At 46.0% G+C, this 25,994-nt stretch overlaps 1 protein-coding gene across 1 annotated transcript in view; it reads right to left on the reverse strand.

The window, feature by feature from the left end:
* The window catches only part of CSMD1 (CUB and Sushi multiple domains 1), a 732,674-nt gene that overhangs the window by 420,569 nt on the left and 286,111 nt on the right, over positions 1 to 25,994 (reverse strand). Inside the window, exon 7 of the mRNA XM_044225749.1 lies at positions 24,844 to 24,956. Within this exon, the coding sequence (XP_044081684.1) occupies positions 24,844 to 24,956 (113 nt within the window). The remainder of the gene's footprint in view (positions 1 to 24,843; positions 24,957 to 25,994) is intronic.

Raw genomic sequence — 25,994 nt, forward strand, 5'->3', positions numbered from 1 at the left:
CCCCTCATCCCCTCGTCCCCAGCCAGCGGCTCACGTCTTGCCGCTGACTCAGCTCTGCCGACAAGTCTACCCCCGTCTTCTGTTCGTCTGGACCCCAGCATCCTTGACCTTCTCACCTACAGGTCGACCAGGCGGAGTCCTGGAAGGAAGCCACACACTCAAAGTGATGAATGGAGGTTGGGTGACGAGGGGCTGTTGGGCGTACCTGTGGCTGGCCTTGAGTGAATGACAGGGACAAGTTAGGACTGTGCCCCGGGGTGAGCAGCAGAGGGTCACCGCAGCGTGACAGTGCCAAGGTGAGGGGACTGCTACTGGAGAGGAAGGAGCACCCAGGAGGAGCCATAATGGAGCGTCCCACAAGAAAGGGGCCCAGCGATGAACACCCCTGCCCCACTCCACTGACTCCCCGGCCTCCTCTGTCATTCCCCACGGCCGAGACCCAGTGAGGAGCAGAGGTGAGGGGCCCTGCTCCTGCGAGGGGCCCTCGGAGCACAGAGCTCCGGGAATGAGGGGAAGCAGGTAGAGTGGCCCACCAAGGCTTCTGGGACAGCTCCTCTGTCCAGAGCTGCCCCTCCCAGGTCGCCTCTAACTTCATGCCCACGAGCACCGCCGAGCTGCAGACGTCCGCCTAGAGCACCGTGCCCTCCGACCACCACGGTCTCTCTCATCCCTTCAGCCCGGTGGCCCGAAGCCCCGTCACCCGGCCCATGGCCTGGACAATCCCGCCCACATTTCCCGTCGGCTCTGCCTGCGATGCACACTCCGGTCTAGGAGTCCTTCCTCCGCCGCTGCGTCCCAGGCACCTGCCGCCTGGTGGTGCCCAGCATCGGGCCGTCGGTCCGGCTCCTGCCTTCCCCTTGGCCTCGCCCCCAGCCCGCGACACTCGCTGGACACTCACACACCGTTGCTCCCTGGCGAGCGTGTGTTGGATCGGGCCGCTGCCCGCACGCGACGGCCGCGGCTCCCCACAGCAGCAGACACAGCGCTGCTGGCTCGGTCCTGCGTGACCTCGCTCCCGCCTCGCCCCCGAGCGCGACCCCCACACGCCCCCCAGAGCCGAGCGCGGCCTTGTCGTTCGGGAGACCCACCGCGTGCACAGTCCCACTCTGCGGTGCTGCCCTGGCCGGGGCTTCCTGCAGGGACGGCCCCGGGACAGCCACAGGGCTTGACCCCCACGTCACCCTGCCCTTCTCTCCACAGACACGCAAGCTGTGCTGACGACATCCCAAACACCCCACACTCCCCTCAGTCTCCAACCCTTTCCCCACCCCTGCATTTTTCTCCATTGCACTTCTCACTACTTGGAAGGACATCAAGTCTCACACACCATCAATTATGAGATATATCATGATTTCATGCAACACTGAAAAAGAAAATTTTAAAATGTAGCATGAGGTCTTCTTTCTAGTGACTGTAAGATGCATCTCGAATCAGAGATGTTAAAACACGAATGTGAAAAAAAATCCATGCCTTAAAAGCAACAAAACATGCCATGCCTTGTTATTAGTTATAGCACAAAAAAATAATACATTATCGTTAACGAGCCAGAGAGGAAAACTTGCATTTATGCCAGAACCTGACACCAAGTGTGGTTCTGGTCGGAGCTGTGGCGAGGATTCTGCCTTCCTGGCTGGAATGTGGTAGGCGCCCCCATTCCTGAAGAGAACGTAAAGTCTGGGAGTCCTGGTCCGTTCTGCATTTTAGCTTGTATGTCTGCAGACCGGACAGCAGTGCCGGGTACAATACATACCCCATGCCTATCAATGAAATCAACGACTTCAACTAAAGCTATCGAGTGGCGTTAGCTTTGTGTCTACATCTTCTATGTATTTTATTACCAATAATAAGCCCTACGACAACACGATTATCACACATTTTCAAAGCAACAAAAGGGTAGTGCTTCATACACTCTTATGCACATGACACCTTAGAAGGGATCTCTGGACAAAAGATATTTCTTTCAATATATTGACAGCAGTTTTAGGAATAAGTCTAAAAGGTGTTTCCTTTTCTTCTCGAATGAAATGTTGTCAGTGGCTACGAAACTTTTCCAATATGCTAATATGATTAAGGGATTATTATAGATGGAAAATCTAGGGTTATGTCAATCATTATTTTATTACCTGCTTTGTGTATTGCTTCTCTAAAAATTAATGTAAAAAAAGTATGAAATAATAACATGGCTAAAAAAGAAGAAAAAAATGCAGACAGGAACAGGGAAGGAGACGCCTGAAAAACTGACTTATTGGTCGTTTAAAGTGTGGAGCTTAATTCTTATCACCAGCCTGTGGTTGTCATGCATTGAAAAGCTTCAAAGACTGAAGGGCAAACTCATTTTCTTTGCTTGATCCTCCTGGTAGGGAGGGAAAAAAAATCAAATGCTATTGTATGAATTTATCATAATATTGTTCAAGGGGAAAACTCATAAAAATCCTATCTGTTGCTCACTTGATTTGATGTATCCTTGTCTAGTACCATCATTTACAGAGTGTAAGATACGCATCCTGGATGGTGGAAGAGCTCTCCGAGTGTCAAGCCCGACCCATTACCACTGGTTTCAATGCAGGAAATCCCATGTATGAGGTGGAGTTTGCTTTCATATAAAACATGCTCTGACAATGTATGCAGTTCTGACTGTTCCCAGGCTGATTAGATAGGCTGTATAATTTGTAGACAAGGTCAACAAATATTTACTGCCAGGGGACAATGGAGAACAAGATCAGCCCTGGCAGCTTCAAAGATCCAATAAGAGGAAACACACCCAACAAAAAGCTGGGCAGCAGCAGCTGATACTCAAACGAAAGAACAGATTATGTTCTTCCCATATAATATGATAGTAATTAAATTTTATTGATAGAATTAATACATTCTCTTTCTAATAACTGTAAAAAGGAAAACAAACAAACAGAAAAGATGATCTTGCCAACGCGGCCGGTACCTGCCATTAGATGCAGCTGATTGTTGCTTCGAAACCCAAGCAGGGTTTCATACACATAAGAATGGAGGAGCATTTTGTAGAATTGACAAAACAGAAAAGGTACAGAGGCAGAATTGGGAAAGTGTGACTATTGAGGTTCCAGCTGTGACTTAGTAAAGCATTACTATGGGGTTTTATTATTTTTGAAATAAGTTTTATTTGGATGATTGAAGGTTCACATGCATCTGTGTTTATACAAACACACACGCACAAATACAAAAATGCACACCTGCGCGCGCGCACACACACACACACACACACAGACACCCAAACATCCACATGCACACACGTACTCATCCCCACATAGAGAAACACACCCAAGCCCACACGTATTCACACACATTCAGATGCACACACATGCACACTTACACGTACACACACACACTCCTTCCCTAGTGAAAGAGCCCAGATAGAATTCCAAGAAGCAACAAACATTACAAATGCTCAGATTATATCCTTTGATATCATTTTCCACAGAGGACGCACAAGCTTTCCCAGGTGAATGAGCGGCTTCAGGCCTGCTGTGTAGACACTGTTGGGGTATTTGCTCTGCTGGATGTTGAGGTGGCGGCCACATCCTCAGGAGGTAATGTGGGAAGGTGTCAAAGGCAAAGATAGCACAGTTCAGCATCAAGAAGGACAGTAAGCTCTACAGACTAAAAAGAACCATCGGATATGTTTAACTCCATGAGCTCCTAATAATACAACAATAACATTAACTGCATTTGGAGCAGGAGTTTCCAGTTAGGGAGATTTCGCCCCAGTCCAGGGTCGGGAGGTGTTGGACACTGTGGAGACTGAGAAGTCTGGGAAGGGGTGCTGCTCTCTGGCGGGCTGAGGCCAGGGGTGACACTTGCACAGGACAGACCCCCTTGTCCCGCTGCCCAGAGGGAGGCACTGAGCCCAAATGTCAGGGGTGCCAGTGGCGAGGATGGGGGTAAACAGAAGGGCAAGCACGGATCCCTGTCTTGCTGCAGTACGAACATCACCACCGGGTAACCCAACTGCATACTTCTCACAGACGCAGCTCTGCGCATCGATGAAAAAGGAGTTCCGTTAGAATGTTCCCTCTGCGGTCCCTATTCAGTGATGAGATCTAGCCCCCCCCCTACAGTGATGATGTCTCTTGTTGGGACAGCACAGCCTGAGGGACAGTCACCTTGCTGAGAAGACACACTCGAGTCTGACCGAGCCTCGGTATCCAGGTGCGACTGACAGCAATTTTCCTAAACACCGGCGGGATGTGTTCAGCAAAACGCATACTGTGCCGGTCTCTACAGGACAACTGACCCCCTTTCTTCACAAATAAATTGGAACAAGTTAAAAAAAGAGGGGAAAACTATAAATTGATTTACTTGCAAAAGACATCAATTGATTACAATTAAAACCAAAGGCTGCGTCATAATACTTTGAGGCCCTCCAGCACATCAGAATCATGGAGAAGAAAAGCACATTTCACATAGTCTGAACACAGTATCTGGGTCTCACTGGTGGATGAAAGTGTAATTTTTTAATGGCCTTGAAGTATGGGGGCTGACATGTGCTGAGTGCCTGTCACCCTCTGGGATAAGCCTATGTGTCTACATAAAGCAGCATCTCACTTAACTTTCACCAGGACCCTGCCAGGTCGATGGGAGGCCTCCATCTCAGAGCTAGTTCTAGGCAACATGGACTTAAGTCACAAGAGATAAACTTAAAAACAGCCCAGAACTCGTCCAGCCCAGCCTCGGAGGCAGGGATGCTCCCAGTGTTTTCATTACGCAGCTGGACTCCGGAGCAGAGACCTCGTGAATGTGAGAGTGACGAACCTGTCTGTGCACCCCACACCACAAAAGAGAAAGCCCCAGAAAAAAGGATCTCAGTTGGGAGACAGTCGCCCTCGTCTAGGTAGAGATACATAGTAAATGGTGAGGATGGGAGGGACAAGGCCAGGTCGCAAGCGAGGGTTTCTGATTTATTTTAATAAGATCAGTGAGAATAAGAAGAAAGCAGTGTAAATCGGAGCGGACACGAGTTTGAGGAAAGACAAAGAGAACAGCAGGAATGGCAACTGCGGGATTATATCCTTGAACAAAAGAAAGTAATTCAAGCCGGTGCGCTACAGAAAAAGGAAAAGCATAAAATTCAGATCCGTCATTTTGACTCCAAAGGAGATTGGACATGGAGGAAACAATGAAATGACTTCATGTTCTGAGCACACCGGTGGGAGCTCGGGCATAATGGAAAGCCAAAAATACTGTCCCAGACCCGGGTGGATAATTACATTTTTGACAAGAAAGTGAACAGTTTGGAGAGATAACAGTAAAGTTGAAATGGACTGAAAACTAATTTGAAAGTTTGTTGTAATGGAATTGACTTCAAGAAAGGAACTAGCCACAGCTTCAGGGACAAGAGCACAAGGAGGGATACAGGGAGAACAGGGCAACCTGTCTTTCCAACGCTGCATTGGACCCCAGGAGAGAGGCGACCCAGAGCTGAAAGCATTTATGAATCACAAGGCACTGACTCTCCAACAATCAGGTTGCCTCTCTAAACAGCACTCCGGTTAGGTAACTGCATATTTCTCGAGCTCATCTGCAAAACACAGAGTAGTAGCCACTTCCAGCAGAGGACCCTATCAGAGACTTTAATGAAATTTCCTACCAATATTTACAATGTATCCAGGCAAAGGCCCAGCTGTGAGCATCCCCACTTCACAGATAATAAAACTGAGGCTCTGAGGAGTACTGAATAGCTCACTGGTCCTACTGGCAAATCAAAGCCAAGTCTGGGTTAAAATACTGGGGTCATATCTAAATCCCATGTACAAGTTGATTACTCTAATGAAGGCTTTATGCTGTGTAGACAAAATAGATAACTGTTAGGAACACAGTTAGAAACAAACAAGGTTCTTATGAAAAGTAAAGGAGAAGAAGGAAGAGAAGGAGAAGGAAGAGGAGGAAAAGGAGGGCAAAATAAACAGGAAAGTATGCCATTCTTTCAATTATCTTATTTAGGATGGACAGAAATACCTATGGTAAGATCATCCAGACTGGAATTCTGATGCCTATTTGAAATAACTCACTGGAAAGACAAACCAGCATTGCTTCTGCTCAGTAACTAGCAGGCACCCTTAATAAACCTTCTAACTTTAAGAACACAGGGAAAAACCGGGGTGCCTGGGTGGCTCAGTGGTTTAAAGCCTCTGCCTTCGGCTCAGGTCATGATCCCGGGGTCCTGGGATCGAGCCCCACATCGGGGTCTCTGCTCAGTAGAGACCCTCCCTGTTCCCTCCCCCCCCGCCTACTTGTGATCTCTGTCTGTTGAATAAACAAATAAAATCTTTAAAAAAGAAGAAGAAGAAGAAGACAGGGAAAAATTATAGCACTAATTGAGTTGGAGGAAGAAAGGAAATAATTAGCCCACTGTCTGCTTGCACATAATGACTTGTTATTAAAAGAGTTGAAGATATGAAGGAAAAAAATTAGCAAAATGTGAGTTCATCCTCAGGAAGGTAGAACATTCTTTATAAAATGAATACTGCACAACATCAGCTGTTGTATTTTGAGCACCTCATTATTAAGAGGCTTTAGAAAACATCAAAAGAGCAATAGAATTGATCAAAGAGCAGCCAGGACCGATAAGAAGATGAAAGCAGCGCGTGGAAGCAGGCACCCGCGCACCCACGTCCCTCTGTGCCCGTCAAACCCAAATTAGCGAAACATGGCGGCACTTTTTTTCCCCTCATGACAAAATTTCAATAGAATTCAATATTTTAATGAAATAAAAATGCTAATTTTAGTAGTGAAGATGAATACTTGGGCCCAGAAAAAGGGAAGGGAATGAACAAAAGAAAAAAAAGAAGACGATGGGGGCGCCTGGGTGGCTCAGTGGGTTAAGCCTCTGCCTTCGGCTCAGGTCATGATCTCGGGGTCCTGGGATCGAGTCCCGCATCGGGCTCTCTGCTCAGCAGGGAGCCTGCTTCCCTCTCTCTCTCTCTGCCTGCCTCTCCATCGACTTGTGATTTCTCTCTGTCAAATAAATTAAAAAAAAAAAAAAAGAAGACGATGGTTTACGCTTTTTTCAAAGATAAAACTACATTAGGTAGCCTTGGAGGAGGAAGTAGAAATCGAAGGGTATTATAGAGGGCACGGCTTGCATGGAGCACTGGGTGTGGTGAAAAAATAATGAATAATGTTTTTCTGAAAATAAATTAATTGAAAAAAAAAAAAAGAAAGAAATCGAACTATTTAAGGGATTAGGAGCTCTGCCGACAGGGTGCCGGGAAGTCCCCGGGGAGCGTGGGGGAGCATTTTGCTCGAAGTACTGTGGGCAAAGGGGAGCCGGGGATGATAAGGAGAGGACAGGTCAGAGGTTTCTGTAGAGTCACGCAAGGACCATCGGATCTTTTGGTCTTTTTAAAGCTTATTTGCTCTCTGCTGCTCAGGTTCTCGTTTTGGAAATTATTCTGCATCCAGTGCACGTGATTCTGGTGGGAGCCTCGCCTGCCACTCCGGGCTGAGTGATGGCAGGTCCCTGCGCACGGCCGATGGGATTCTTTCTGGAGGGGACCCAGGAGGTGATGGTGGGAACCTCAGCCAGGCAGGACCACGAAATCATTCTGAGGATTAAGGCTGATGTCACAGACGATATTTTCCCTCATTCTCTGAGGCCATGAAGTAGACGAACAATAGAGACTCAGAGAAACTGAAAGTTTCTTTAAAAAAAAAAAAAAAAGGTTTTAATTTTCTGCCATATATAGAAAGCTTCTCTGAGAGCGAAGCCATGAGAAGAGGAAGCAGCGCTGGGAAACGGAGAGGGGAAGCATGAGGCCGCCTGAGCCTCCAACGCTGGCAGGAGAGGGAGAGCTCTCAAGTGTGACCAACAGAGCTTGGGTTTTTTGTTTGTTTGTTTGTCTGTTTGAAAACAGAAGAATTTTAAAAAATACAAGACCAAAGGCTAAGACAGCAAAGAGAATGCTGCTTCTTAGCCTAAGTGAAGTAAGAGGGACTGACTTAGAAGAGAAGCTGCTGAATGTCTCTTGATGAAACCAACCCTCAAAGGGGACAAGGAGACTGATCCTGGGACAAGAGGGTCCACGCGTCCTTCTCTGAGGCCAGCAGGACAAAGCATGGGTGCAGAGGAAGATGTCCACGAAGGAGAAATGCCGAAGAACTTCTCGTGCTGTAAAACACAAGGCTTTCCCCCTACAATGTGGGGGGGGGGCTTGCTGTAGAAGTGATGAGTGGAGGTGTGAAGGAAGGTGAAGGTTGGCCGTGGTTGCCGTAAATCCATCCACGCTGCCTGACAGCACTGCCTGCCGAGCACCAGGGAGTCGGGAGGGGTAGCAAGGACCCCGGGGGGCCACTTTGGCCTTCAGTAGCCCCAGCACCTCTCCCAGGCAGAGACCTACCGTGCGCCCGCAGCCACGGGAGCCACTGCTTCAGGCAACGATACCTAACGTCCTCCGTCACAGCATCACAGGACACAGGTCGCTGGGCAACGCTGTCTACCCTGCACTAAGTTTGGAAAGATAGTTCTGCTTTCACAGTATTCCAAAGGAAGAGCCCGTACCAACGTTAATAAATAACCTTCTTCAGGAGAAACAAAATGCAGGAAGTTGCCACTGAAGCACGTGAACCACTGGACAAAAACAGGAATCAGAGAAGCACCAGTGGAGGTGCTGGTGACGATCACCTGCCACAAAGTGGGGCGGGGTCCCGGGAAAGGGCACGTTCTGCCCAGGCCCTCCCAGCCCCAATATCCAAGTCTATACACAAAAGGTAGTGTTGGAAGCATCACGACGCAACTAACCTTCCGGATTATTTCAAGAAATAAGAAAAAAATTAATTATTTGTATCACAATGGTATAAGTCTGAAGAATCTTAGAGGGAAGTCGAAAGCAAATGGATTTAGTGTGAAAAATACTTAAGAGGCTGACTTCAGTTTCTTTGCTTCTTAAACATCAGAAGTTCTAATCAGCACAACTCTCTATTCCTCTCACTCCCATTTTCTCCGAGTGCCCCTATGTTACCCGACAGTATAAAACGGGACGGCTCTGCCCACGTCAGGGACCACCCCAAGCGGCTTCAGTGCCTGAGGACAGACAGTGCTGGGGAAGGAAATCTTTCCTTTCTTGTTCTATCTGTTCCCTGCAGCAAAGAGAAAATAAGCAAAAGAGCTCACGTGAGAACACAGAAAATAATATTTGAAATCTTCAGCTCGAAAGTTTCAAATGATTTTCCACGTTCAGAACTTTAAGACATTCCCTGCTGCTCTGGTCTAGGACGAACGTGACTGTGACAGGCAGGCCCTGTCGTGGCAGAGGAAAAAGTCCTGGGGCCGGAAGGACGCAGAAAAGTCTCCACCGTCTGTGCTCCTCGGGGCCTCACCTTCTCTTGTGACCATGGGGCCTTCAGAAAGTCCCCTGATTTACTGCTTCCATCTCCGTTCCCCCTGCCTGGTAGGATTCCCTCCAGTGACAGGAAGGGACCTCGGCTTGCCCCCAGCTCTGCTTCAAAGGTGCCCTGCACGCTCCGCTGGCCGCCCGACCGTACGACCTCAGGCACGACTGAGTCCCGATCCTTCAGAGCAGTCTTTCCACCTAAGGTGGTGACAGACAGCCCGCCCCCAGTCTCCAGTAGAATGTAGGGGACGCTGATATTAAACATCTCCGAGATGCCCCGTCACGCGCTCTCGTGGTTATCTAGTTCAGCGTCACTCCGTGGTTTCCCACCGGGTGGACAGCGAGGCTGCCTCCTCTATCTCCGTCTTAGCGCTGGAGTATGCCTCGGGGAGGGTTTTCATTATCCAGGGTAAGGATCCCCTCTCTTTCTGCTTGCTAATCATTCCTGGAATCAGCTTCCCACAGAAACCTAATATTCATGGAGCTGTTGATGTCTGTTTTTCTAGAGCTGGGAGAGAGCCTGCAGGCGATCTCTTCCACCCCTCCCAGGAGATACAGTGATGAGAGGAAAGAGAAATTCAGAGCAAACTTTAGCTCAGATCTCTTGGCTCAAGTTCTGCTTGAGTTCTGTTCTTCGTTACCCTGTTCAGGGAACTGCTGCCCTTCTGGAACTTTCCAACCCTTGTATGGAGCAGCCTGTTTCCCCCAGATGGTTTCTGTCTTCATTTAGCTTTGCATTGCACTAACCTCCTTTATGCTTACCTCTAATCCCTACAGAAAAGCAAAAAAAGGAAAAAAAAAACAGAATAGAGAGAGAGAAAGAAAGATTCAAAAATATACATTTGGGCTGAGTCACAGAGAACCAAACTTGACGGAAGGACACTTCTGGCTTAGACACCTGACCAAATGCATGTGGGTTAAAATACAGGCGGGGGGGTGGGAGGTTGGGGTACCAGGTGGTGGGTATTATAGAGGGCACGGCTTGCATGGAGCACTGGGTGTGGTGAAAAAATAATGAATACTGTTTTTCTGAAAATAAATAAATTGGAAAAAAAATACAGGTTACATGTAGAGAAAATATTACTTCTACTTACAACTTTGAAATCTGTACCCATTTTTAAGTCAATAATTTCAGGAATTCCCACAAGGACTCTACTTTGTTGCAATCACTAAACATTCTAAAGGACACGGGAACATGGAAGAAAAACCCAAACAGGCTGTGGGGACATGGTAGAACAAAGGAAAAACAAAACAAAACAAATCCAGCAGTCTGAATGCCCATGAGATGCAGGTGGTAACGACATCAGATGAGGCTTTACATTCAAAGATTCACAACATGTGAGAAGGTAGGAAGACAGCAAATGTGGCCAGGGGAAGGAAGAAAAGAGAAGAGAAGAGAGGAGAAAGAGAAAGAAAAACAGACAAAAAACTTGATCTCACAGAGCTCACATGTAACACAGAAAGACATATTGCAGGACGCCTGGGTGGCTCAGTCAGTGAAGCCTCTGCCTTCCGCTCGGGTCATGCTCCCAGGGTCCCCAGATCGAGCCCCGCATCAGGCTGTCTGCTCAGCGGAGAGCCTGCTTCTCCCTCTGCCTCTGCTCCTCTACCCTCTCATGCTCTCTCTCTCTCTTGTTCACTCTCTCTTTCAAACAAATTATATCTTTAAAATAATTTAAAAAAAAAGAACGATACTTTGGTAGTTTCAACTATTCTACACCCTCTTCTCATTCATCCTCATTGTCAACGCTTTCATTCCTACCCCTGCCCAGAGGCTGCCCGGGGCCGACTGCAACGTGGTTCCCAAACCGGTCCGCCCTGGTGGTCTCGCTCCAGCTCATCATAGTAACGAAATGCCGCTGCAGCTCCCTGCAGTTCACGCTGAGGCTGAACCTTTATCTGTGACCAGAAGGTTCAGACGGGATTGCTGGCTGCAGCCCAAGCGGATGGGCCACTAGACCTGGAATTTAAAGGTCACGTTTCCCCATCACAACTCAACGTCCTGTTGCAGGACACGACCTGCTCTCCTGGCTCATACGTGCTGATGCAGCTGAGTGTTTCATAGTGGCTTATCTCACACCGTTAAGAGGAGGCGATATTTATAATTCATTCATAAAGTGTAACCCAGGAGGAAAAATAGACACTTGGGAGTAAGCGGCGCTCCTGACATACATTTTTGTTCGAGCTGGGCCCACTCTGAGTGTGAGCGAATCTTCACACAAATTCTTTGACGCGTTCAGCAACGAAATGAATAATGATCTGAAACTCAATACTGCTCTAGGACGTATTTCTGTTGTCATGGTTGTGTGTTTATTTTTATTTTGTTTTAAATATAATAGCATATGTGAGTCCGACTGGGCAGGACAACCAAACGCTGGGTGGGTCCGCGTGTGATTCACCAGCAGAAAACACCAGCAACGACAAACATCTAAAACCAAATGCCTCCAGCCGCTGGCACTCAATTATTAATATGTTTTGCTATTGTTTAAATAAAAATACATAACTAAGTTATCAGAATTGTTTGCTTTATAAACATGACTCCTGTGTTATGATATACCATATGTTTCTTATTTCATTAAATAAAGCTCTGAGAAAATTCATCTCAAGAGCTATTTTATAGATTCAATTTTTATATTTACCTATACTAGAAATCTCGGTAAAATTTAAGAGCTATCTGACGAAGATGTTTCCAATGATGTTGGTTGAAATAACACATTTCTTAGCTAATCTGCCATTTTTCTAATTTGGCGACATTTGTGTTTACCCATATTACTTTACTCCTCATCTATAAGATTATACATATTCTCTCAAAGAGCTTTGGAAAGGTAAAGTAGCAATACAAGCGTAATTTTTTGTTTTGTTTTTTTGTTTGTTTGTTTGTTTACAAGCATAGTTATACTGTCTCTTTTTACACTCTGGTCTCACTGTATATAAAATGATGTGTTCAAATGAGTTTTGGTTTTTTTGGCTGAATTCCTAAACTGTGGAATTAGCAACACAAAGGAGGCTACCAGTGTTCTTAGAAGCAATGTAAAGTTGTTTCTATGAACCCTAACAATTTCTCTTTTGACGCCTCTCTTACACACACAGAAAAATGCTGTATAGCACAAAATTATGACAAATAGAAACTCTGCTTGTCCTAACTGGATTCGTGGTAAGCATGCTGACTACTGACTCCATTGTCAAATTGCTAAACACCCCCCATCTAAGGAAACTTATAATCAAGAATTTTCCATATACACTCAACATTAACCCAATCTTGCTCTAAATCTTATATTCTCAGGGGGAAAAAAAAACTGCTAAAAAATTCTATGAATTACTATTTATAAATGATCCCTATCAAAGAATAGCTTGCTAGTCTCAACATTTTCAGATATTATATACATATATATGAATAGATGCATATAGATAAACTTAGCATATATGTGTATATCAACATATAGAAACACATTTATAAACATTACACAACAAATATTCAAAGACTATTTCAATTAATACACACGTAGGCTTGAATGCCTTTACAGTAGTATAAATGAAAACAAACAAGTAAAAACCCAGCAAGAATATGACATCTAAAATCTTAAAAGACTGCAGGCATATTCAAGAGAGGAAAAGATTTAAGAAAAAAAGCCCCATAAAGCTAAAAGGCAGACAACCCTATAAAGCTGAAAGGTAATGTGTCCTTTAACTCATTGGCAGAGCTTTAAGATCAAGGTATGAACACAACATGAATGCATTAAACAATATATTACATTAGAAATAGAGCATATTTTACTCAATATTCTTTTTTCTATTTGTATAAGATATCAATTTTATTGTTTTCCTCATTTGCTATCATTACCTAAAATTATCTTCTGCCGAGTCTAAAATGCAAGCTCCCGGGAGAATTGTACCTTAATACTAAAAACCATGCCCAACGCCTTGTTGAAGCCAATGAGTATTAATTAAAGGCACGAGCTCTGCAGACCTAAGTGAGTCCATTCTGTCGATTAGAGCCTGGGGCACTTTTGTTTGCTTACCAAGATGAAGACACCGTGTTTGGTGGCATAGCCTGGAGACAGAAAATTGAATAAAATGGGTCCCTTTTCTCAAGGACTGCAGGATGCACAAGACACTAACTCTTGGCTGAGAGAACATTGTGGCCTAGAGCTATCGAGAACACTAGAGGGATGGCTTGTTCCCCGTTGGCTGTGCTAGGAAAAGCCTCACCACCGGGGCAGCACTCCAAATGGGCCTTGAAGGCTGGGGAAATGTGTCCAGGCAGAAGGGGTGAACCAGGACCCGTCAGGACAGGGGAAACAGCACGGATACTGATGTAGGAAAGTGGACGACGTGTGAGGTCCAAGAACGCCAAGCACACACGTGCGGCAAATGGCTGCTCTTGCACAGACGGGCCGTCTGGGAAAGGATGAGGAACAGAATTCATCTCACCCTCTGTGGCTGGGCCATTACGGAGGTCCACCGGCTGCGGGTGGAGAAAGACAAGGATTCATCAGACAGAACGTGGACTGGGGATTGGAGACCGGCGGCATCGGCAGGTGTGTGTGCCGGAAACACAGATGCCAGGGTGTTCCATGCTGACCTGGGGGGATACAGATGTGGGGGACTCTAGGAGCTGACCCCCAGCCATCCCTGCAGCGCAACTTCACCACCACAGAACTGTGGACCCTCAAAGAACACCCCTCCATCCCGGCCTTAATCTGCATCTTATTGAGATTTCCAGGTGACCTGCACCCCATCCCAGCGTGAGCAGCAGGTAATACTGAAGAAATGTCTAACCACTGGCTCCCGGGGAATTTGTGCACAATCCCCTCGCTTTGCCACTGCAGGAGTTCAGCGATCCAGGGTGGGCGCCCGGAATTCACGGAGAGTCCAGGGAAAGGAGACAAAGGGAACCGAGGGAAGGGCAGCTGTTTGTTTAGGGACCAGGTACTAAGGCAACTAATCACATGGGGACTCAAGCAGGAGCAAATGTGGGTGTTTGCACCAGAGTGAGACCAACAACTGGAAACATCCCAGCTGTGTGTTCATTTCATTTCTTTTCGACTCAGCTAGAGTTACATAAAATGGGAGGCCTAAATTAAACTCTTCAGGAAAGAAACTGGAGTGGACTTAAGATTATCAATAAGGGTCAATGGCCCAACATGACACTGCAAGTTTCTAAACAGTCTGGGAATTCCTGTGGCTTTGGGCATCCTCTGCCCACTTACTTAGTTGGCATATACAGTCGACCCTTGAGCAACATGGATTTGAACTTCATAGATCCACATATACCTGGATTTTTTTCCCCATAAGTACAGCACAGAACTGTAAATTTATTCTCTCTTCCTTACAACTTCCTTAGTAACATTTCCCTTACCTCAGCTTAGTTTATTGAAGGCATACAGTATACAACACATAGAACCTACAGGACATGTGTTAATCAACTGCTCCTGTCTCCGAAAGTCCCCTGGTCCACAGCAGGCTGTTAGCAGTTGGGTTTTGAGGAAGTCAAAAGTTATACTTGGATTTTAGACTGCATGGGGGTCAGCGCCCCTAACGTCTTTGCTGTCCACGGGTCAACTGCATTTAAGGGACAGCTGCATGCCAGAGACTGCGCTGTCACATGTGGTGGAAGAGCTCCTTGTACCCCAGAGCTCCAACCTACAGGGCAGACAAACAGTTAAGGAATTAGTGTGATGGCGTCTGCATGAGGCGGCACAGGGATGCGGAGAGGGGCATCTAGGGCAGCGCGTGCATGTTAGACTTATTGAAGAATGTAGTGTCCGGGCTGGGACAGAAAGAGTTACAAATTATCCCCATGAACAAACATCCTTGCTGGGGAAGAATATCATGCAAAAGGAGAGGGAAAATGATGCTTGACGATCCGGAAGCCTGCTACGGCTGGAGCTCGAAGCATATACAGGGGCAAGCTGGGGGAAAACCGGGGCTCGGTAACTGGGTTTCATTATATTCTGTGGGCTCTCCGTGGTTCTCACAGTGCAAGAAGATGCTCGGTTTTCATTCTCGAGTAGAGGTGATCTGGACGGGAAGGTGATCTGGACGGGACTGCCGGCGTGTGTGGATTAGAAGGGAGAAGCCAGCTGGGAAGGAGGGAAAGGCAACATTTCCATGACCAGCTGGGACGGATACAAAGGAGGGCTGCCTTCGAGTCTGCGCAGGGGATGTGACGGGAAGGTATTCATGAGATGGGACTCCCCGAAATTTCCAGAAGAGAGAATGGGACCACCTACCACAGACACTGCTAAGAGATGAGACGAACATATGTTGTTCATAGTAACAGTTAGGAACCTGCTGCCCGGATCCTCTGAGAATGCAAGAGATGACCCAGCAGCTGTAGAGGACAAGGACAGATGAGGACACACTGCGCTGTGTGGGTTTCAGGTCAGGAAGTCGGTACTGGGAACATGGCATCTGCAGGCACGTGTCTCGCACCAGCAAAGTACATGCTTCCGGTTCTGGCCCCAGGGATCGAAGGTCTTGGACGTGGCCAAGTTTCTGTCAGGGGTATTGATGGAAATGACAGTGCGTTTCTTCTTTAGCCTACTAAATGACCAGAAATCCTCCAAGGAGCCCACTGTGAGGAACTAAAATTTAGAACACAGGAGTTCACTGTGTGGCAGGACATCTTGCCTTACAGGGCTTCTTACAGATTGTAGGGTATATGGTGCCTCTCTGGGAATTGCTCTCAGACAAAGGACTCACTTTGTATCAGAGAAGGAGCCAGCAGCGGGGGGAAATGGAGCCCACCGCTGCGGTCATCCGCCGCGAACTCAGAAGCTCTTCAGCGACAGGATGCAGCCAGCGCAGAGACGATGCAGCGGGGCTGGGACGCCCTTCCGCAGGACACGGCAACCCCCTGAACCAGCAGCCTGACGCGCTGCCGATTCCCCGTACGTGGAAAGCACGGGGCAGGGCGCTGAGGGGCAGGAGCAGGGGGCCTGTCACCCGTCACCCCAGGGCTGACTTGGGAATGTGTGCTCCCGAGCCTCTCACTTTAGGTTCCGTGGGTCTAGTACGATGGTTCTTGAGGGAAAACGTTTTCACCAGTGGAGAGGGAAGGGTCCAATTCCACTTTAAGGCTAACCTGCTGCCTATTCCCTTCAACAGCTTCATGCCAAAGGACAGCCAGCAAGGAAGACGCCTTTGGAAGTTTGGGGTAACCTCCCCAGCCAGGAGGAAAGAAAGGGGCAGGGTGCTGTAGACAGAGCGGGGAGAACACGGGTGCTGGGGCGTCTCTCAGTGTGCCCACGTGCAAGTAGGATAAAAATGCATGAATGCAGCAGACACGCCTGAGAAGGGCACGGCGACTGGGCGCTGAGACCCGTCAGGGATGTCGGTCTGGGTCTTCCTGCCTCCTTAGGCACCTAGACCAGCAGAGGGGCGTGCAGAAGGAGAGGGGAATTCAGCTGGGTAGGAAGGGAAGGCAGCTGTGGGTATGTACTCTAAGGTCTCCTAGGACCTGAGACCAGTTAGACACCTGGATAAATGGTTCCTGGATGGACAGATCCCACAGGGTCCACCTGAATATCTCCCTCAGAACAAGCTTCTCACGAGGGCCGCATCCCTTGGGAGCAATCTCCTCCAGCAGCATTACGCCCCTGCCCCTGGGCCAGCCCACAGTGATGGTGCAAGGTCCCGAGCGACCTCCGCCCCTTTGCATCTGTTGAGGAAACCCCGCAGGGCCATCCCAGATCCAGAGCTCTGGAGGAGTAGCAAAGACACCAGGCACAGTCCAGCTTCTCCCTGACCCCACACTGCTTCCTTCCCTCCTCTTCAGGGACCTCAAAGGCCTTCTCTTCTCATACACAAATCTCCATCCAGACTCTGGCTACAGGACTGAGGCTAACTTGTCACAGATTTAATCCAGGCCCTTGAAGAATGTTTTGTGCGCACTTTAGACACAAGCCGGCATTTATTGTGAAGAAGGAAGCACACATTATAAATGCTCAGCAATCCCTGGGAATTCGCACAGGATTAAAACTGAAGTTTACGCAGAGTTATTTCACACAGCTTTACCTTGTCTTAAGGGTTTCCCAAATCAGTCTGTTACTCCGACAGGCACCTCATGCCTGACTCTGTCTGAGCAGCAACCTTGCTTCACGCTAGCAAGGCCAGGGGCATGAGCTCAGTTAGACACGGACCAGCTTTCGTGGGTTCAGCGGTCACACCCCATGCCTCGAATTTCCCTTGGATTCCTTAGAGACGTACAATTACTCACACAGATGGTAAGGAAGAGTCTGTGTCGAGACAGTGGGTGAGATCCAACCATAAAAGTAGAGAAATACTGTATTAATCAGGGTTCCCGAGAGAAAAAGAACCAATAGGGTATCTCCTAATCTATCAATCTCCTGATCAATCAATCAATGGAGAGAGATGATTGAAGGAATTGGTTCACATGACTCTGGAGCCTGGGATGTCCAGACCCAGGAGAGCCAACGACGTAAGTTCTGGCCCAAATCTGAGTCTGACGAGAGGGGAAGACCGTGACAGGCCCAGAGAGCCGCGCGGAGGGGCCGACTCTCCTCACTCAGCACACTTCTTTAATTGTCCATTTTATCGTACTTTCCAGATACAGCTTTACATTCTCTAACCAAGGGAACTTCGCGCGGCCCCGCATTGAGCGATTCCGTCACTGCCAATTCTCAAGCAGCATTGGCTCATTCCTTGTCTCTGGGTCCCATTCTGCTGATTCTTGCACTATCTCAAACGTTTTCATTACTGTATTTGTTACATGATCTGTAATCAGTGATTTCGGCTTGCTGAAATCTGAGGTGATGGCTACCACTTTTTAACAATAAAGTATTTTTTAAAGATTTTATTTTTACATTTGAGAAAGAGAGCACACACGGGGGATGGAGGGGTAAGGCAGAGGGAGAAGCAGATTCCCTTCTGAGCAGGGAGCCCAGCATGGGGCTCCATCCCAGGACCCTGAGATTATGACCTGAGACAGATGTTTAAGGGACTGAGCCACCTAGGCACTCCCTCAAAAAAGCATTTCTAAATTAAGGTAGGTACATTGATTTTTAGACATAATGCCACTAGGCTCCTAGTTGATACAGGAGTAAACATAAATGTAAATATGATACAGCGTAAACAAAACTTATATGCACTGGGAAACCAAAAACAAACTCATTTGCCTCACTTTACTGCTGTATTTATTTTACTGTGGTGGTCTGGACCTCAACCAACCATATCCCCAAGGTATGAATGTAGACACCCCTTCAGCTGATTGGAGGAGGCCCACCCACACTGGGGAGCCAAACTGCTTTAAAGATCCAGTCAACTAATTCAGAACTTAACATCATCCAGAAACAACCTTGCGAATACAACCAGAATAATGTTTGACCAGATATCCAGGCACCCCAGGCCCTGTCAGGGTGCCACATGGAATTAACCATCACAAGTATCTCAAAGATTATACAAGGTCAGTGGTGTGTCTGCAGTGCTGTCTCCCAGGGGCGGCAGAGATGAATTCCCCTGCACTCAGTGCACCACGGAGCAGCCCCTTCCCGCTCGGCACAAACGCAGAGACCCCCGAGCACAAAGAGTCCCAAACTCCCATTTCCACTGTGTTCACTGGACACAGGAAGCCAGTAGTGTTTCTGGTACAAAACAGTAATGCTGAACTCAGATTATTTTACTGCAATAATTCTTAGCGTGAGCCTAAAATAGATCTTGTTTTTACCACACAGCAGCACATCACAGGGAGCATTTCCTTTAATTTACCCCCTGCTAAAATTTAAATAGCTATGGCAAATCACACAAAACATGATTTGTGGAAAAGCAGTTCATCAACATGTATGATGAACGCCAACCACACATTATTTCTGCGACAAAAAAGATCCACAGTTAGCCCACTCAAGTCTAGACAGTGATGCCCTAAAAATGGCATGTGCACCAACACAGCAAACTCCCAACTGTTTAGGCAAACATTCAGGCCCTGAGTCTGTTTCTCAACCTTCCTCGGTGCTAGAAGGGACAATGGTCACGAACTGAAGTGAGAATAGATTTTTCCCTTTCGTTTCTAGTGAATAACGATCTGCTATCATACACAAGGCATATTTTAAATGTACATAATTGCACGGTCTATATAATATTTATAAAAGAGTTGTACTGTGTTGTTAAACACAAGGTGGTTTACAAAACATTTTTTTGATCCTCAGTAGTTACTTTTATAACTTGTAATAAGAAATGAAGATATTTTAAATAGAAAGTGGAAAACTGTGCAGTAAATGTATGTTTGCTTTCCATATTGTTCTGATCCTCATAATATATGTGATGTAATGTGTGTGCACTATACGTATGTATGAGCTGTGCCTATTACAGATTCATACGCCACGTGTGTGTGTCATACACCATCATACAATAACTGCACGCACACTCGGCCACACAGGGCTGCTTTATCCAGCTGTGGGTAGTTCTACCTTTTTTTCCCCTGTTGGATTTTTGAACAGGTTATTCTGAATGAAATATTTTCAGGTTCATGAAGGTTTTAAACAACCCTTTGAGCAAACAAGGTACCTCACCTCTCCTCCCTCACTTTTTCAGATAACTAACAAACCTCCCGAAAATGCTGTCTTTTTTTTAATTTTTTTTTTTTTAACTTGGCCTCCTATTTTCTCCAGCACTCTCTTACGGCAGACTTGGCCATCACGGTCTCTGCGCGCCCCTCTGTCGTACAGACGTGCGTGTGATCGCTCACACCCGTGCAGACTTCCTGTGGCGGCTCGGGCACTACCGGCTCAGCCTGTTCCTGTTCCAGTTCCTGAGTTTGCCTGAAGCTCTGTGCTTCCCCAGCATCGCCAGGCTGTGTCTGCTCTTGGTCCTGTCTACTTTAATGCAAACGTTTTCTTTAAAAGACTAAAAAAATCCAGCATACTCCAGGCATCATGAGGGAGGCTCTCGGTGAATGTCCCTGAGGGGTAAGCGACGGCAGCAAATACAGAGAACTGGGATGTTCCCAGGACTGGGAGCCTGCAGTGATATTGGTGCACAGGTGGGCGGTTGGACCCAAGGTTCTCCTGCAGAAAACCACTGGAGCATCATTGTGCTGGAGGTGGGGGAGAAGAGGCCGCCAGCAGGGTCCACCAGGCTTCTTCTGGAGGGAGAACAGCGCCCAAAGTAACAGTGACCATGAATGTCTCAGGGTAACAACGTGATCCAGGGATCTGAGGACCCCCCCAAAACTTGTGTATCCCTTACAACACGTGAGGAATTCACAACCTCTTGGTGAGAAGATGATGAACAGATAAGGGGTAAAGTGGGGCCCCCCAATGACACAAGGTTAGGATAGGGTCTCTGAAAGAAATTCAAGTTGATTTTGAAATAAGAGGTGGTGACATTTCTTGTATATCAAGTTCCTCTGGAATCTGTGACTCACAGACAAACTGAGATTTCAAATCTGATGTTATATGCACTGAAAATTCTGGAAGGACCCATGAGGAAAAGCTGAGAGACACTGCCTTTGAGAAAGCCACCTGGCAAGATGAAAGGGAAAGGGAAGGAACTTTACTATTCTTACATACTTTATTATGCGCTCTACTATTTATATCATGGAAAACCTTACTTAGATGACAACTCAAAATTATTTGTATGCAGATAACAGCTAACATTTCTTGCTCCATGTGCTACGGGATTTCCATGGTTTCAGTCATCTGAGCTCTACCACAGACTTGTGCAGCAAATGTCATTACTATACCCTCCCTTTTCTTTCTGAACAAGGAATCCACTGCACACAGAGTTTAAGTTATTTGTCCTACGTTACACAGCTAGCAGGTGGCACAGCCCCACGGCATGTTCTCCACCACCACGAACCACCACGCTGTATGTTAGTGAGAGGCATGCAATACTGAAACCTAGAGGTTTGGGGTGCCTGGTGGGTCCATCCCTTAAGGTCTGAACCTTGGTTCTGGTATACGCCATGGTCTCAAGTCATGAGATCAAGCTTCTTAGGGGCTCTGCATTAGTGGGGAGGCTGCTTGAGAGTCTCTCTCTCCCTCTCCCCACTGCTTGCTCTAAATAAATAAATAAAATCTTTAAAAGAACTGGAAAATTAAATCATGCATAACTATCGACTATATATATTTTTTCTGACAATTATAATTCACAAACAACTGCAGCTTATTTTATTTTATTTTATTTTTTTAAGTTTTTATTTATTTATTTGACAGAGAGAGCATAAGTAAGCACCAGTGGTGGGGAAGGGAAGAAGTAGATGCCCCACTGAGCAGGGAGCCTGATGCCGGACTTGATCCCAGAAGCCCGGGATCATGACCTGAGCTGCAGACAGACGTTTAACCCACTGAGCCACCCAGGTGCCCCAAACAACTGTAGTTAAAATAATGCAATTATTTATATTTTTGACAATAACCTTTACAAGTGGCTTTTATTTTATCCCCATTAGCTTAATACAGCAATCTGGAAATAACAATTTCTACAATGTTTCCTTTCCTTACAGCATTCTCTAGCTTTTTTAAATCCTCAAATATTATATTAGTTTCTTTTGGTTTAATTATCTCTTTGACTTGGAATATTATTTTGTCAGAAGATAACGTGTGGTCTTGAATTGGTAATCTCTCGAGGACTGACGGCCACCTGTGTTTCCATGACATCTCAAGCTATAGCTATGAATAGACTATTGAGCCAGTAAGCACAGTATCAATTACAGCTAAATGTGATGATAATTAATGCTATATGGTTGTTCAGACTGATATACAACACTTGGAAGAATATTTTATAAATATAAGTGAAATATAATTTTATAAATATAAATAAATATATTTATTTTATAAATATAAATAAAATTATATTTTAATTGAGAATACTTGTATCTCTTAATAGTCAAGGATTCACGATTTGGCAATGCCGCCAGTCCCTCTAGACTTCATACTATAAACCTTATGATGTGTGTCTTAATGCTGCCTGAGTCAATTTACTGCAATTTGCCCTGTTGGGAAGTATTGGTATTTCACTGATGCTTTCAGATTTCACCAAGGGCAGCAGCCACTATAGGTCATGTGGAAAGGACTCCGCTCGTACCATGCTTTCTTCAATAGCTGTACGGTGATGCAGAAGTTCAATGAAAGGTCAAGTCTACATAGCCAAATGTCAGGAAGTACTCGGCAATTATCTGTGCTTTTGAGCCCTAACCTTTGATGGGATGTACACATCACGTCTGTCGAACCATTTCTTACTGAGAAGAGCCATCAGTTCCCCATCCCACCCCATTTCCCCAGCAAGGAGGAATCCTTCACAGTTTACAGAGAAGGACACCGACGCTGGCTCTCCCCACCATCGAACTCTCTAGCATCGTGACTTCTGCTGCTCACAGGGAGCGTGCAGCTGTACCAGCTGCGCACATCCCAGCTCAGGTCACTGTCACTTAAGCCTGCTTACGGTTTGGGGTTGGAAGACGCTTGTTAATGATCTACCTCATTGGCTTGGTAGGCAATAAGTTCTGATGACGTATGCTCAGCTCCTGAGACTCTACAATACGCCGTTAGAAATGGAGGCTTACTATCCTTCTATGCAAATTCACAGAGCACAAGTGAAGAAAATAAAATCCCACCTCTGTAGGTCTGCTTGCCTCCCTTTCATCAACATACGCACATGTGGATCATGTTAAAGATTTTGAGAAAATTGGCAACCCATGAAGGAACCTCTAAGACATTTGAAAACCCATCTCCAAGGAGAAGTCAAAGAACACACACACACAAAGACAATTAGCAACGCTGACATGAGTTTGATAAGAGAAGCCAAAGTCGTCTTTAGCCGTCGGGCAGTCACTGATGGTGTTTCCTCCCCACAGAGCTCACGTGTGTTTCCGTGGTCAGGGATTGCCTGCCTGGTATCAGTTTTCTACAACCTTCCAAGTAGGAACTAGCTCAAGGACAATGAAAGGCACAGACCATTACCCCATCCTTTAACCACGAACACTGCGCCAGACATTGAAAGGACAATGAGTAATTTTTTCTTCCTGCCCAGGGAACTTCAAAAGTTTTCCTGACAATGAAACTTACAAATTAATTATTTCTTTTCTTTTAACAGCTCCCCTCCAGCAAAATAATTCCAGTAAAATCATCACCATTTTTATTGTATTAAATTATCCTGTAATTCATTAGTTCTCTAAAATTTTGATACCGTATTTATGAAAAATGTCTAAGTTTTTTAAATGTACATTGTTATGTAAAACACAGATTTTATTCTGAATGGCCACTGCATATTTTCTTATACTACAGTCTAAACAGTTTCTTTTAATAATTGATTTTTCTTGTATTAACCAAAATATATGAATGGTTTTAAAATGCAGTTTCCTGGTTATTTTAATAAAGTGGCAGTCAGTTCACAGGCATTTGTGTGATAGTATAAAGTTGACCCTGAAAAGACTTCTCTTAATTTGCTTTCAAGATGGTAAAAGGTTCTTCTCGATCTTTTCGAAAATGATTTCAAATCAGTTTGCAGCTTATTGAAAGGATGACATCAAATGCAAACGGTAGCTTAAATATATCCTTTAAAGTTTTATAAATAAGCAGTTTCATAAAATAGTTTATAGACCATTTTAATCTGAGACATCGACTGCTTCTGGGGACACGTATGTATTATCTGCGCCTAAGAGAATGGTTTCTTTCTCTTCGTCAGAAAATTACAGGGTTGAAGCTGAAGACAGAGGCTGCTCCCCCATGACTTGGATAATTCAAAATGGAGAAGGGAACGTGTTCCCAAGCTTCTTTCACGTTTATCTCTTGAGTCAAACTGTTTGATTACTGATCTCAGGAACACCAAAGCGTGCAGCTGAATGAAAATGGTCTGTGTATGTGCCACTTAGAGGACACCCCACGTGAGGCCCTGGTTTATGGGACACACAGCTGTACTGCTCGACGGAAACCTTCTCCCACAAAATGGCTCCCGCACATGAATTCAGAGGTGAAGCCAACGTCTTGGGAGTAATTGTGACTCCTAACTCCCAAACCACATATTTTCTCCTGCACGAGAACTTGGTAGAATTCTCTCCAACTTCACATAGATTTCTCTGTTTTCAGTTCAACGCCACCACCACACAGACATCTGTACACAAGCATGCACAGAATGGAGCTTAATTACATCAATGCCACTTCGATTCATTGTTCAAAATGCTTCCTCTAGTTAATGAGCATCATGACTGCCTCTCGGGAAGGGAGAAAACGCCGAGACCCACCGTGTGCTCACTTGTCAGAGCCTGCGCTCCTACTCGGTCCTACTCCTCCTTTTGGCCTACTGACAGCACAGATCCTGGCAAGCCAGGCTTCCAACTTAAAAAGCTTTTGCAAAAAAAAAAAAAAAAAAAAAAAAAGGTCCACAAGTGGAGCTTTAACTAAAGAATAGCAAATAACCAGCCCCTGCTTTTTAAAGCACGCCGGGTTTATGTGTATCTCACACATGGAGCACGGCGCTCGCCCTCTGGAAACATGCTAGCTTCAGGCACGGTTGGGCGCGTCCCTACCTTGGTAGACAGCTTTGAACCCGGGGGACGCGATGCTGTCGTCCGACTGCAGGTGGAGCCACATCTGGTTACTCATGCTCACGATGAGGTCCGGGACGCTGGACCCGGTCAGTCTGCACAGAAGAGAAAGGTGAGAGCCGTTACTGGAGTCACCAAACATCTCTACTTTTACCTTGAGGAAGACCATCATGTCTTTCTGCCTCAACAGACAAGTATGGTGCGTGCCTTCAGACCCTCCTTTGAAGAATCAATAGCCACTTGCAATTTATATTTCTATGTAAACTCGACATTAACAGACTTTTTATATTAGTTACTCTTTTCTATGTTTGAAAATGTACATCTTCGATTTTAAGAACTGACCCAGAGTCACCAACCGTCCTATCTGTCTGGAACTGAAGGGCTTCTCCAGGTGCAGGCCTTTCGGTCCCAGACCCGGAACAGGTGGTGACCCCGGCATGGGAAGGAGAGAGAGATCTTCTTCCGTATGGGCTGTGTAACGTCACGCCATCAACATGAATAACGTCACACCATCCATATCTCTAGGCTGAGAAATGTTCTGATTCATCCACAAAAGGCTTAGATTTCCTACTTTGAAATTATCACGTACCTTGACCACAAAATCTCTTTTAGAAATACATCATAGGATGGAATATTCTTCAGCACTAAAAAGACATGAGCTGATTTTATCAAGTCATGAAAAGAAACTTAAGTTACATACTGTGTGATTGCAACGCTATGACATTCTGAGAAAGGAAAAACTATGGAGACAGTAAAAAAAAAAAAAAATCCGAGGTGCCTGGGGTAGGACGACGGATGACGAGGTGGAGCACAGGAGAGTTTTAGGGCCATGAAATTACCCCGTATGACACTATAATGGTCAGTACATGTCTTTATGTGTTGGACCAAACCCATAGGATGTAAAGGAGCAAGAGTGACTCTCAATACAAAGTATGAATTTGGGGTGATAATATGTGTGAATGTGGTTTCATTATTTGTAACAAATGTACCACCTGGGTGGGGGGGCCTGCTGAGAGTGGGGAAGGCTGTGTGTAAGGGAGGAGGGAACTACACAGAAGTATCTGCTCCTTCTTAATTTTGTTGTGAAACTAAAACTGTTCTCTCTCTCTCCCTCACACACACACACACACACA

Source organism: Neovison vison, chromosome 11, assembly GCF_020171115.1.
Source record: "Neovison vison isolate M4711 chromosome 11, ASM_NN_V1, whole genome shotgun sequence".
In the NCBI taxonomy this organism is placed as follows: domain Eukaryota; kingdom Metazoa; phylum Chordata; class Mammalia; order Carnivora; family Mustelidae; genus Neogale; species Neogale vison.